This window comes from Barbus barbus (genome assembly GCF_936440315.1).
Source record: "Barbus barbus genome assembly, chromosome: 9".
NCBI classification, from domain to species: domain Eukaryota; kingdom Metazoa; phylum Chordata; class Actinopteri; order Cypriniformes; family Cyprinidae; genus Barbus; species Barbus barbus.
The window spans coordinates 20762244-20777991 of NC_136737.1; the positions used below are offsets into that span (position 1 = coordinate 20762244).

The window sequence follows — 15748 nt, forward strand, 5'->3', positions numbered from 1 at the left end:
GCTGCTTGTTTGAAAAACAATGGGCAATATAATTAGGACCTAGCAATTTAGTTCTTTTAAAGCAGAACAATCGGAGAGAGCAATTTGAGCAACTCTCTAGTCCATAAATCATGTTCAGCTTCAGGGAATTCTACATCAGAATTCATATAATTTTTTAGTTTTTTGTTTGTTTGTTTGTTTGTTTGAAATAAAGACCCCAATGCATTAAAAATTACTTTTAAATCTATTATGCATTTGCTTTTTTATCTATTTTGGTAGAGTCTGTCATACAACAGGGAAGCTCTGTAATGTTTTGTTACCAGTTAGAAACTTAATATTCCACCACAGCTCCCTAGAAAATAATCAGTGATGTAAAGAAAATAATAGAAGATTGACGCCCCAAGTAGCCCATGCTTTAGAATAACTGGTTTCTAGCTCGTTAACCAGCTAACATGTTCCCAAAACCAGCACGGCTTGACATTAACTTTTTTGCTCACCGACCACTGTCTAGTGGTTGTCCAAATTTACTAGCCACTCAGCATTTCACTGGCCACAATTTTGTTGTTGGGAAATTATGTTTTATATGACTTAATACTGCATACATTTTTTTTATTTTATTTATTAATTTAATTTATTTTAAATTAATTGATTTCCAGGTCATTTTTGACCTGTTTAAAGTGAAGATTCCCCTCATCTTTCATATCAAATTCTTACATTTTATTAATACTTTCACTTAATATAATATGATAATATATGGCTTTTACCAATCATATGAAATCAGTATCTACAAAATCGATCTTTCCACTGCAGAAGAAACAGAAGTGACTGGAGCGGCATTCAGATGCATTTACACACACAGTTCAGTGTAGCTGATATATAGCATAAATGCATTGACACTGCATGCAAAATTATACCAGCATTAATAATGTTGTTAGCTCGGTGTTTTAAAATATATATATTTTTTTATATGAAATGTTGGAAAAAATGCAAAGATAGGCGATTATGAATGTAGACCGCCAGTAGGTGGCAGCAAGTGACTGTCTTAATTAATGAATCAAAGAATTTTTTCACAGTCTATGTACTAATTAATGGACCACTGAATCATTGACTCAAATGATTCAAAATTTAAAACGCAAATCATTCATTAACACCACTGTGTGTTGCTCAGACATGCGCGACTGTTCTGCTGTGATCTTTGTTTGGAACTATTTTCATTAACCAAATGGAGCAAAAACAGTCAACGTTTACAATATATCCTTTCAATAAATTCAAATTCAAATACTGAACTAAAATGTATGAACTACTTGTTTTCAGTTTTGGGGAAAGTTACTTTTAAAAGTAATACATTACAATATTGCGTTACTCCCTAAAAAAGTAACTAATTACGTTACTTCGCTACTTTTTATGGAAAGTAATGCGTTATGTTACTTTTGCGTTACTTTTTAAATATGAGCAGGGCTTGATTGTTTTTCAGGTTTACATTTGTGGCAGAATGTGAGTGACCTTTAATGCATTTCCAGAAATAAAGTCTCACCAACATCTGTGGAGTGCCTTTTCACTTTCTCTCTTCTCCTCTTTCCTGATGCTTCCTCTGTTGCAAAGAGAGGTACTCTGAACACTTTTCAATTATTTTCTCCTCATGTCAATTAGGGGTTGACACTCTCCTAGAAACAAACACACAGTATTCAGTACAATTTTGTTCATTCCATTATTATAAAAGATGTACTTTTATAATAATGGAAAAAAATAAGTATTTGGTCAATAACAAAAGTTCATCTCAATACTTTGTTATATACCCTTTGTTGGCATTGACAGAGGTCAAACGTTTTCTGTAAGTCTTCACAAGGTTTTCACACACTGTTGCTGGTATTTTGGCCCATTCCTCCATGCAGATCTCCTCTAGAGCAGTGATGTTTTGGGGCTGTCGCTGGGCAACACGGACTTTCAACTCCCTCCAAAGATTTTCTATGGGGTTGAGATCTGGAGACTGGCTAGGCCACTCCAGGACCTTGAAATGCTTCTTATGAAGCCACTCCTTCGTTGCCCGGGCGGTGTGTTTGGGATCATTGTCATGCTGAAAGACCCAGCCACGTTTCATCTTCAATGCCCTTGCTGATGGAAGGAGGTTTTCACTCAAAATCTCACGATACATGGCCCCATTCATTCTTTCCTTTACAAGGATCAGTCGTCCTGGTCCCTTTGCAGAAAAACAGCTCCAAAGCATGATGTTTCCACCCCCATGCGTCACAGTAGGTAAGGTGTTCTTTGGATGCAACTCAGCATTATTTCTCCTCCAAACACGACGAGTTGAGTTTTTACCAAAAAGTTATATTTTGGTTTCATCTGACCATATGACATTCTCCCAATCCTCTTCTGGATCATCCAAATGCTCTCTAGCAAACTTCAGATGGGCCCGGACATGTACTGGCTTAAGCAGTTCTTGCTCACCGTTCTTGTGATCATTTTGACCCCACGGGGTGAGATCTTGCGTGGAGCCCCAGATCGAGGGAGATTATGAGTGGTCTTGTATGTCTTCCATTTTCTAATAATTGCTCCCACAGTTGATTTCTTCACACCAAGCTGCTTGCCTATTGCAGATTCAGTCTTCCCAGCCTGGTGCAGGTCTACAATTTTGTTTTTGGTGTCCTTCGACAGCTCTTTGGTCTTGGCCATAGTGGAGTTTGGAGTGTGACTGTTTGAGGTTGTGGACAGGTGTCTTTTATACTGATAACAAGTTCAAACAGGTGCCATTAATACAGGTAACGAGTGGAGGACAGAGGAGCCTCTTAAAGAAGAAGTTACAGGTCTGTGAGAGCCAGAAATCTTGCTTGTTTGTAGGTGACCAAATACTTATTTTACCGAGGAATTTACAAATTAATTAATTAAAACTCATACAATGTGATTTCATGGATTCTTTTCCCCCATTCTGTCTCTCATAGTTGAAGTGGACCTATGATGAAAATTACAGGCCTCTCTCATCTTTTTAAGTGGGAGAACTTGCACAATTGGTGGCTGACTAAATACTTTTTTGCCCAACTGTAAATGTGATCAAAAAACTAAAAATATAATTTTTAAATTATTTCATTCTTAAATTTAAAATCATTTACCTGTTGGGAGTGTGTTGACACTCTGTGTAGTTGGATTGCTGAGCGCCAGAAAATCAGTAATGAGGTGTTTTGACAGTTACACAAAGAACAATTTCAACATAAAAGTGTTCCTTGGGATGCTTAGGTTCTAAATAGAAACGTTACCACTCCCGGCTCTGTGTGGATTAATTCACATCTATTTTCATAGCTCTTTTGACAATGCATATTATTTCAAAGCAGCTTAACAGGAAATGTATTAAAATATTTTAAAGAAGTGTGGAGTACTGGGCTGTGCTGCCATATTCTGTGGTAAATTTGCTTACTAGCATGAAGGGTCTTAAATCTTTACCAGAAAAAAAAAAAAACAATCCTGTAATTCAACAAGGTTAACGTGTGGCAGGGTTAAAAATGACATGATTTGGAGGGAGGCAGTTTTTGACAAAAGGGCCTACCTTAAGTTTTCTTTATAAATATTTTTTATTCAAGTGCCCTCGGGTCAAGTCAACTCATGTTTTTATTTATTGTATTATTATTATTATTATTATTACAATCATTTTGTGTGTGTGTGTGTGTTATGTATTATACTGGTATTCCCTAAGTCATGGGGTCCAAATGTCCACACCGGTATTACAACTTTGACTTGGTTGGGAATTTTTTTGTCCCTATGACTAAACAAGCATATGATTGATGAAAGTTATTACAAAAAGGTCAATTTTGGACATGCAATTCCCTTTTCTACAAGTAGGGGTAAAACGTAAGGTTGTGAAAGATGCCCACTGTCCCCCTCTATTGATTGACCTTGGTCTCATGTCTCTATCTTCCTGATGACGAAAGTTATTACAAAAATAATGTTAATTTTGGACATGCAATTCCCTTTTCTACCAGTAGGGGTAAAATGGAAGGTTGTGAAAGATGTCCACTGTCCCCCTCTATTGATGGACACTGGTCTCATGTCTCTATCTTCCTGATGACGAAAGTTATTACAAAAATAATGTTAATTTTGGACATGCAATTCCCTTTTCTACCAGTAGGGGTAAAATGGAAGGTTGTGAAAGATGCCCACTGTCCCCCTCTATTGATTGACCTTGGTCTCATGTCTCTATCTTCCTGCTGATGAAAGTTATTACAAAAATAATGTTAATTTTGGACATGCAATTCCCTTTTCTACCAGTAGGGGTAAAATGGAAGGTTGTGAAAGATGTCCACTGCCCCCCTCTATTGATTGACCTTGGTCTCATGTCTCTATCTTCCTGCTGATGAAAGTTATTACAAAAAGAAAGTTAATTTTGGACATGCAATTCCCTTTTCTACCAGTAGGGGTAAGAAGAAAGGTTGTGAAAAATGTCCACTGTCCCCCTCTATTGATGGACACTGGTCTCGTGTCTCTATCTTTCTGATGACGAAAGTTATTACAAAAATAATGTTAATTTTGGACATGCAATTCCCTTTTCTACCAGTAGGGGTAAAATGGAAGGTTGTGAAAAATGTCCACTGTCGCCCTCTATTGAATGGCACTGGTCTCATGTCTATAGGCCCTTTAACTGAGAAGCTGTTACAAAAACACCACCCACTGAGCTATAGCAAAAAAACGAAGAAAACTAGTACTTTCCCCACGGTCCCTTACTGAAAACTTCGCTCAGAACGATCTCTCCCGGCTTAATGCACATTGCGACGGCTTGTGCGGGGCAGTGCTCATTATATAGAGCGAAAATACTGAAAACGAAGGCTGTGAAACATGATCAGTTTTGTCCTTTTGGCGGTCATACCGTTTAGATTTTTTTAGAGCAAGTCGTTTTGAAGTTATTGGAGTTTATCGCCGAATGTGTCACGAATATCGAAAACAAAACCAACTTAACCCCGCTTTTTTAGCGAGGGTTAAAGTCAGAGTGAAATCTAAATTGACTATATTTATTTTGTTAGCACACATTGCTATTTTTGTGGTGAACAATTCATCCATGCAAGTCAATCCACCCAAAAAATTAGTTCTTTAATCCAAATCTGAAAATGCTCCTCCCCTCTAAAATGATGGGCCTTACATTTACATTTATTCATTTAGCTGACGCTTTTATCCAAAGCGACTTACAATTGCTATACATGTCAGAGGTCGCACGCCTCTGGAGCAACTAGGGGTTAAGTGTCTTGCTCAGGGACACATTGGTGTCTCACAGTGGATTCGAACCCGGGTCTCTCACACCAAAGGCATGCGTCTTATCCACTGCGCCATCACCACACCACCGCCTTCTCTGATAACACCAGTTTGATGGCTTGAGCAGACCAGAGAGTTATCCACAACCAGTATATGAGTATAAAGACAGTGTTATCAGTCATAACGTCTGGAGAGAAATAGCACAGCCCCTGAAATCCACCCGCATTTGGCAAGCCCTGGACCAGACCTAGCCTGCATCCCAGTGTGCACACTATCCATTCTAAATTCAATGAGATATTAGCCATTTTCAATACTATTTAGGGCAGATAGGGTGGCAGAGAGAGTATGCAAACTGGGGTGCAGGGCCAGTTTGAAAATGCATTAGTAGACTTTCGTTTTCGTATCATCCACAAGGCTCCAGCATGGGAGGGGCATTTGATGGATTGTGAGATCCATATTGTGACAGCCACCGATACCCATTGTTTTGAGTGCAACGTCGGCTATTGTGTGTCGTGTTGTTTCAAAATTTTACATTTAAACCTTCATCTTTTATCCCATGTTTACTTTCTAGACGTCACAGGCTTAGTAGTCTCGTGGTTAACAGTTAAACCTGTAAGTTAAGCAGGACTGGGCTTTTTCCTTCAATTACCTGAAGCAGGGTTCGTCTCAAATTACAACATCCACACGAAACGAGCTACTGAAGAGGAGCTGAGCTATGGCGTCCACCGTCCCGGTTCTTCTGCTCCTGTCTGCGGGGTTATTCACGGCCACATTCGGTAAGTGTCTAAAATACCTAAAGAAACGGCCTCTTAGTGTTCAAACTTGTTATTGTTGAAGGTTTGTCCAGCTGGATCTGGACAAACCTTCAACAGTATCCAGCTGGATCTGCCCTGACAAACAAACGACATGAAATGCGCTGGCAAGTCAAAACAAAACGTGTGTTTGAGGCACATATTTGTGTTTTTTTATTTTTTTATGTTTCAATTGTAGTATTTAGTTGGTAGTATTTTTCCTTTTTCGTCTAGAAATGATTTTTCTAAGTTAACAAAACAAAGACAATTGGAGTACGTTTTACTAAAACACGTTTCTACTCACAGATTTCACACGTAATTCAATAGGCTTGTTTGTAGTTATTTGTCAAATGTACTAGCAATTTCTGATTTTTTTTTCTACACCAAGTTTTTTCAGTGTAGTGAATATATAGATATCGTTTGTAATCTGTTTAATATCCAATGTAAATTTTGCATAGGCTATATGAAATCTTAATGAAGTTTCTGTATATTTAAAGACATCTGAAATGTGATGCATTTCCCCATACCATAAGGGTCTAAAATCAGCTCACAAAAAGTGATGCAATACAGCTTACAGGAAATACTTCATAAATGTAATAATGTTGTTCCAGTGCTTATTCTTGCATGAAACACAAAAGAAGTCATTTGGCAGAAAGTCTGTGCTGCTCATTTACATACAAGAAAAATAGATGGTTATTTACACTTTCAAACTCTAAAAAGCCATAAAATTACCATTAAAATAATCTAAATGACTATATTCCAAGTCATATTCCAACTACTTGGGTTCGGGTGACCTGACATAGAATAAAGGATACCAAGATTTTAATTTGTGGTTGAACTACCCCTATAATATATATTTAGCCAACATGTCATTTATTTCTTGTCTTTTTGCTTTGTTTAGCCGACGATGACTGCAAAAGCTACATTACCAGCACTGGTATACCGAAGCCCTCCATTGAATGCACTTTTTTAAAATTCTGTTGTGGGACGTGTGATAACAGATACTGCTGCTCCAATCTAATTATGAGGTTATCCGAGGATGAGCAAGACGACTGTTTTTTGTGAGCAATTTTACTTTCCTCATGATAAAAAATAAAATGTGTTTCATAGTTTAATACTGACATTACTCTTTCTGTATCACTAGTCACCAAATAATGACTTGCCAAACACAATCCCCATTTTTGTTTGACTGGACAAATAGATTGTGATGCCAATGCTGTGCTGGGATAGCCGGGATATTATGATAGTGCAAAGATATTATGTGCATTTTCCAGGGAAATCCAACTAAAAATTTGAATAAGATTGTGATTTAGGTCATATATGAACCAATAAAGTGTGTTTCTAATGTATCTTCTTTCATAATCTGTCCTAAATCAGTGATAATAAGCCTGTCATTATTGGCGTGACAGTAGCGGGACTTGTGGTCTTCATCATTATGTTCATCGTCTGCTGCATCTGCCCCTGCTGCTGCATCTACAAAATGTGCCGAACACCCAGACGTAAGTGTTTACGATTGCAGACTGTATCCATTCTTGTTCATGCTTTCAATTTGAGACATGATATAATTGAAAGGGGGTCACATTCCATGTTTACATGTGAAGCCAATGAAAAATATTTGTCAGTTTCTCAAACTGAATCTCACAAAATCCATCACTAACATGTTAATTGCGACATTATTTCCATGTAAAATACAGTAAAAAGTTCTAATATTGTCTGCTGTATTAGTCTTGTGTACTATAAAAACAAAAAGTCAAAAGAATGCACTTTGATAATGAAAATGATAATGTACTTATGCAAAGTGTAATAATTTCTTAATTTTATTTCTTTTGATTTTGGTGTAAAATGTGACCTAGGCTATGTTTTCATGTATACAACAGTTTTTCCACAAGTTTACACTTTCTCTGACCTGGTAGCCTATAATAATATACTAAGTATTATTTTTCCTAAAATATAAAAAGATTATTTAAATATCAAGTTTCATTAAATAATGTTATAATATAGAATATAATAATTGAGAGTAGTCAAATAAAACAAAAGTCAAAAGGTCTGGATGTGTTACAGTGAGAATGTTTTTATGCAAAATACATAAAATATTGAGTCAAAATATGACCTATATGTCAGACAGGGTACAACTTTTTACCACAAGTTTAGACTTTCTCTGACCTTGTAGCCTATGCTACAAATGCTGGAATGTGTCTTTTGAGAGTGGAAAAACTGAATGCTAGAGCATTCTGGGATTCCCCACCCAGTCTGAGTCACTGTGTCCACAGCAACCACAAACAGGAGGAAGCAGCCTACAGTGCCACTAGCCTCTGTAAATGACTGTGTGTCACAAGATGCTCACATGACAGCAGGCGTCTGACGTTCAGAATGTCTGTTTTAAACATTTAGTTACATAGTGGGGAAGAAGTGTTTTGGCTTCCCACTCTGGGAACTAGCAGTGTCATATCCTTCTTAAAGCGACAGTGCACCTAAAATACAGAATATTCATTTTTGAGTGCACTACCCCTTTAAGAAGTTCTTAAAAGTATGTTGTTCATTTGAAAGACTCAAATTCACTGACCTGCTAAAATTGTTAACATGTTTATCTGTTTTCTGCTTTAAGCAGTGTTATTTTAGGATCATTGACTTGCTATCATAGTTTTTATTAATATTTTGAATTAGCTTTTTTCTTCATTTTGATTTTAAAGTGTTTGTCATTTTTATTAGTTTTTATGTTTTCATTTTTTCCCCCAGTTATTTTAGTACATCAAGTGAAACTAAATAAAAAAAATTTGAAAATAAAAATAAAGTATTTTATTTTAATAATTTGTAAGTATTTTAGTTTGTTTAACATTGTAGTTAACTATAATAACTATAGGCTGGAAATATGTTGTTGGTTGTATGTGAGGTTGCAGAACAGCATTTCCTCACAGGGTGGATTGTTTTTATTTTCAAAATGCGTTCTTGCAGTAGGACAAGTTTTTTAAACTTTTTTGATCCACTATAGCCAGTTCTAATAATGAAAGCGCAACTAGATGTTGAAGTCTAATGCATTTCAAATTTCGCCATTTAATCGTGACAAAAAGGAACTACAGCTGTGATCTGGCTGCCCTTCTTTATTCGGTTTAAAAAAAAAAAGGTGTATGTGTGTGTGTATATATATATATATATATATATATATATATATATATATATGCACACACACACACTAGTGGTCAAAGTTTTGTAATTGAGGTTCTCTAATGTTAAGGATTTCTGAAGGATCATGTGATACTGGAGTAATGATGCTGGAAATTCAGTGTTGTATCACAGGAATAAATTACATTTTTAAATATTTAAATTAGGGGTGTGCGATATGACGATTTTTGATCGTGGACGATAAAAATGTCTCCACGATCTGCTTTTGAAGAAATATCGTAGTATCGCGCTACCGCGCACATTGTCAAATAACAGTTCTGGCGCCGCCGTCTCTATGTACTGTACAACACGACATACAGCAGTAGAGTTACTCAGACAGGACACTGCACTTATTCGCGATCGCAAAAGTACATTATTTGCATACAAGCCTTGCTGGTTAAATGTTTAATTCGCGCGCTGGTCTGACGTGCGCTTGTTCTGAGCGCATACACCTGAAGCACGCGCACTAAAACGCCTGTCTAACAGCGCCTGATTACTCAACTAAGTTATATTTTGCGCTAATACTGTCAAAACACACAAGGTTTACATACAGACTGAGTTGGTTATCTCTAAAATGAAAGTAAATAGTTAAGAGAGAAACGGATGCGTGCCTGTACTGTATATTAGATGCGTGCAGCTCTTAAAGGGACAGGACACTAAACATGCTGTCGACTGTCATTAAAGGGATAGTTCACCCTAAAATTTAATTTCTGTCATTATTTACTCAGTGGAAAACCAAACAGTTGCTGGTCTACATTGACTTTGATAGTAGGAAAGAAAAATCCTATGGAAGTCACTGAGGACCAGCAACTGTTTGGTGTTCCACCTTCTTCAAAATGGCATTTATAAATGTTCAGCAGAAGAAAGAAACTCATTCCGGTTTAAAACAACTTTTGAGTAAATGATGATATAAAAATACAACATTATGACAGAATTGACAGACAGATGACAGAATATTAATTTGTGGGGGAACTATTCATTTAACGTTAACAAAACAACAAAACACAAAGAGAAAAATCACTCACTATTTTTGACTGAAAATCTTTAATACAGTTGCTTTAGGAATCAGTCTATCTAGTGTTTTATTTTTATATTTGTTCATTCAATTTCATTGAATGCTCTGCTAAATACACCTATTGTACCTGGAAATAAAGCACTGTTTGTTTTATTTGTATATTATGTGTATCTTTGTTCTTATTTTTTAATAAGAAAAATAAAATAATGACAAAGATTTTTTATCTTCACCCACTTTGGCCTAAATATCTGCCATGCATCTTTGTCTTTCTAGTTTGGCTGTAATGCTCAGACAACTTGTAAAACCAAAATAGTAAAACTAACAAAGAATCGGGATAAAAATCGTGAATCGTGATATTTCTATAAAAAATCGTGATATGATATTTTTCCCATATCGCCCACCCCTAATTTAAATTAAACAATTATTTTATTTTATTATTTTAAATTGATATTTCACAATATTACTGTTTTTACTGTAATTTGTCAAATACATATATTTTTGGTCAAATACATGTAGCCTTGGTGAGCATAAGAGACTTTTTTCAGAAACATAAAAAAATCAGCAGTGTATTTTATATAATATGTATACATGTTATGCATGGACTTTGAATCCCTCAACTAATTTTTCATGTTTGTTTGCCTTTGATTGTTTGACAGCTGTTATGGGAGCAACAACCACTACAGTCGTAAGCACACAGTACCCTCAGCAGCCTGTTGTCCAGGGAGGTCAGTACCCACCGTACCAGCCCATGCCGTCTCAGGCCGGGTACGGAGGCACACCAGTTTATGGAGGACAACCCATGCCAACGGGACCATATCAGGGCCAGCCATATGTAGCGGGACCACCACCCCCATATCAGGAGGCCGGTAAGATAATACAACCTTGCACAACAGAAAGTTCAGTCAGCTGGGCAATATATACAAAAAATCATGATGATTTTGCTGTAAATGCTGTGAATGTTGCACAATTCTTTTGGGCAGTTATGTAGTTTAGCAATCCTTCATTGTCTCATGACTTGTGAGTCATGAGTATGACAATGATAAGACAGATTCTTTGACTTCATAATGAATCAATTCACAGTGATTCATTTGCGTTGTCACTGAAAAACTTTGCTTGTGGCGCTTTTGATTTATTAAATGGGTGGTTGATTGTGATTTCACTTTTTTTAACTTTAGTTAGTGTGTATTGTTGCTGTTTGAGCATAAACAATATAAGCAAAGTTGCGGCGCTGAAAGTTCAATGCAAACAGAGATATGGTCTTTTAAAATTCTGGCAGTTTAATGTCTACAAAAATGGCTCGTATGGACTACAAGAGGCTACTTCCTGGGTTTGTGACATCACAAACCCAGACATTTACATAAACCCCGCCCCCAGGAGCGCGCAACAAAGGGGGCGAGGCCATGTTGCTCTGCTTTAGAAAAGTTGCTGCCATGCCGTCAAAAGTAGGGGTGCACGAAAAAATATATTCATATGAATCGCACTTCTAACAATTTTAAGGGATTCACAAGCTTCAAAATCGATGTTCTTAATCCTGTTCCTCGCATCCCCCTGCTCTGCACAATGCCTATTTTAAATGGAAGCAGAAACACGCTGTTTTAGTGCACGTCTCTTAAAATGTAAATGAGCTACTGCTCCCCGCCCCCTTTTCCAGCTGTATCTCAGATCTCTGCCAAAAAACATCTGTTTGGTTTTGATGATCTTGTAAATCACGCTGAAATCATGCGTTTTAGCCACATTAGCACGTATACAGAAAGTGGCGTTCACTTGCAGTGAAAAGTACTAAACTAAGTTCTGTTTCACAGAAGTTTGTTAAAAACACACACAAGTTACAAAAACATAGTCGGTTATGTCTGTGAACAGAAACAGCTGGGAAAGAAATCACATTTTTATGAGCTCTATGTATTAAGTGACAGCAGCGTAATATATAGTACCTATAGTTCTGTCTACACTGTTAATATGACCCAAACAATAAAATAAAAGCAGAACATCACTCAATGCTTTGGACTGAACAACTTCTATTGCTGTAATAAGACACCATTTCTTACATGAATGCTGATTTAAATGCTCCAGCTGAAGATAAACATGGCGGATTGTGTGCGGCTCAGTCAGGGCGGGGTCTCTTGCTAATACACCAGTGTCTGTCAACAATCGTGGGTGGGGCTGGTAAAGTGTGATGTTCATTTTATTCAAGTAGTCATTAATTCTACAACATTAAATTGTTTAAAAATAATATTTTTCTTATAAAAATGTGTCCATAAATCTTGCATCAACTCTGTCACTGTACCATACTTTGACTTTAAATTGGATTTTTATCATTATAGGATGGTTGTGTACACACACTGCTAACACACATTTATGTCCAAACAAAATGTAAAAGTGAATTTTGCATAATAGGTGCCTTTTAACAAACTTTTTACTTTGTTCTTGCATTAAACATTTTTAATCTATTTGCCTATTATGGCTGGTTAAAATGGAAAAAAATTGGTAGGTTGGTAATATTTTTTTATTGTGTTTGAAAGAAGTGTCTTATGCTTGCCAAGACTGCATTTACTTAATCAGAAATACAGTAAAAACAGTAACATTGTGAAATATTATTGCAATTTAAAATTTATTGTATTTTGAAATGTAATTTATTCCTGTGATAAGTGCTGAATTTTCAGCCTCAGTGTCACATGATCCTTCTGAAATTATTCTAATATGAAGATTTGCTGCTCAAGAAACATTTCTTATTGATATTAATGTTGAAAACAGTTGTGCTGCTTAATATTTTTGTGAAACAGATTTTTTTTTTCAGGATTCTTTGATAAATAGAAAGTTCAAAGAACAGCATTTATTTGAAACAATGCAAATCTTTTGTAACATTATAAATGAATTTACTGTTACTTTTGCTGAATAAAAGTATTAATTTCTTAAAACTTTTGAATGGTAGCATTAAAATACAAAGTCTTACTGATTTAGGGTTCACTTTGCTTGCTAGAATCTAAAAACAAATGGCATGGTTTTCACCTGAAAGTTTCGCTCTACATTGAAATCGATAAAAAAGGGCAAGTGTTGGATAGAGGTTTCATTGACTCAAAGTGAAGCTGTAATTTTGCATGTGTTTCCAGGAGGCCCAGGATATCCTGCTCCCTACAGCCAGGCTGCGTATGATGGTGGGCAGGCCGCGTACCCCATACAACCACCAGTTCAGCCCGGTTTCGCTCACCCACCCCCGCCAAAAGACTACAGCTCGACTCAACCAGCTTACAACCCCTCCTACATGGAGCCACCAAAGACCGGCTACTAAACCAAAACCTGGATTGTTGATGGTTGCGTAGTTTTATCCTACAATTGCGCAATGTACATCTACCGTGGACAGCATCCTCTAATTGGGTCAGGAATGAAATGATTGGTGTTCACCATCATTGTGCACTTGTGTGTCAGCATAATTTTCTTTACACTTAATTTTATATAAATATATTTTTATTTACTCCAGCCATTGTGCATGACTCCAAGCCATATAATGTTTTTGTTTTTGTCCACTAAGCAAAAGGGAATATATTTTACCAGCCTCAGAACTGACGACACGTTTCGTCTTGACATGCCATTAAACGCCTTAAATATCTCCAGCTTCATTTTATCCTGGGAATTTGCACAAAACGTCGATACTTTATCAGTTGGTACATCTGAACAACGCCAGCATGCTGTTTAGATGTTTTCACGATTCACGTAGCATTCAGGTTTATGAAATTGTGAATGTTTGTAACAGTGTTCTCGTGCTCAGAGATCCAGAATATGCCTTATTTAATGCAGCAAATTACATGTGGACACCTTAAATGCAACATTTTTCACTGTGTGTTTAGATAATTTTATGGAATTTGGGTTTTGGATGTTGTAGAAATTCCCTGTTTATGAAGGAGGCGTATTCCCAAATTCCCTTGTGAACTCTTTACTTGAGGGTCTGAAAAGCATTACTGTGTGAGGAAGAATGGCCATAATTCGGTCCTGACTGGAAGCCAAATGACTTTAAATAATGTGAAACACTCGTTTTTAAAACTCCCACTCAAGGTCTGAAAGAGGGTGAAATTGAAAGTTGTTTGGCTGCTTCGTTTGATTCTCTGGAAAATGCTGCGACATGCTCTTCCGTGTTATGTAGTTAGGTTACGAATCCGTCTCTGTACAATCTTCCACAGATTCCTGTTGGGTGTGTCAGGTCACATTTTTTTAGATGTTCTTGGTTTATTAAGTGTAAGTATGTTAAAACTGATCAGTGACTTACATTAAAATGTTTATGTATTCAAACATCTCCATGTTTGCAACCGCAATTAAAAATTGTGCTGGAATCACTGGTAAACATTGTCAGACATTCTCATTTCCCATTTTATGCAGAACATTTGTTTAACTACACAGAGGAAGTTGTAGGGTGTAGAGGAAGTGAGCAAAATCATGTGTTGTTGACATTCTAATTAAAAACTGTACACTTATGCTAAGATACTTGAACAGCTTGAAACCACAGACTTCTTAAATTCGTATTTCCTTACCTTATTTTACTACGCAGAGCTGGTGATGATTTTGATTGGTCAATAGCGGGATTCAGCTACTTTGCCTCTTAGTTATCGACTGTAGAGTAACTCAGGGGTTCCCAAACTTTTCCATTCCACGACCCACCTAGACAAGTATAATCTATTTCAAGACCCACCAAAATATTTGAGATCAAAAAGCGATTGACATTACTATAAGCTTCATCATAATATGGCAGAATTTTTTTATTTTATAGTACCACTGTAAAATTTCACTACTAATATTTACATTTTAATTTCTTCATTTACAGACTTTTTTTTTTTTTTTTAAGCCAAGCATAAGAAGCGAAGCAGAATTATCTCGAACAGTTTGGAGATTAAAATAATTGTAAAAATAAGCGGATGTGTCTCATTTTAAATAAACACAAAGCCGAAATGACAAATTTACTTCAGCCAGAAATGTACTTTTGCCATGTTAAATGTTCAGCTATATCTTCAAAAGATTTTTTTTAACTTTGGCACATTTTTTTCCTCTATATAGTGATGATATATACAAGCAGCCAAATCCCTAGCCATCTTCAAGAAACGACTAGAAACTCATCTGTTCCATCTTTACTTGACCCTCTAACTCTAGCACTCTCTATTCTAATTAAATTTGATCTACATGCCTTTTTATTTAATAAATAATAATAATAATCTGTACTGCGGTAGGCTAACCAAGACTTGTAATAGCACTTGCACGTTGTTGCTCTTTTGATTACTTCTTATGTCCTCATTTGTAAGTCACTTTGGATAAAAGCGTCTGCTAAATGACTAAATAAATACATATATGGCAAGGAAATAATAGGACTTTTGTAAATTCTGTTATGCTAACATGTGGAATTGTTTACCGCGGTCAGGCCAGCCTTCACTTTGAAAAACACGGTCATTCGATTTTATTTTAGGATAATATAAAATTATTTGACCTAAAATCAAAATACAGCTCCGTGGCGTAACTTTTTTGTCAGTCATTCATGAGTATCCCTTTCCACACAGCATTAATCCACACAAACCTGGGGCCTGTTCTATAAAAC

General features: G+C 36.3%; 1 protein-coding gene across 1 annotated transcript; it reads left to right on the forward strand.

Moving 5' to 3' along the window:
• Positions 1 to 5658: 5658 nt before the first annotated feature.
• shisa10.1 (shisa family member 10, tandem duplicate 1) lies at positions 5659 to 14506 on the forward strand. Its single transcript, XM_079425641.1, has 5 exons — positions 5659 to 5987; positions 6904 to 7063; positions 7380 to 7501; positions 10833 to 11042; positions 13284 to 14506. The coding sequence occupies exons 1-5, from the start codon at positions 5927 to 5929 to the stop codon at positions 13460 to 13462; spliced, it is 732 nt and encodes a 243-aa protein (XP_079281767.1). The 5' UTR covers positions 5659 to 5926; the 3' UTR covers positions 13463 to 14506.
• The last annotated feature ends 1242 nt before the right edge of the window (positions 14507 to 15748 follow it).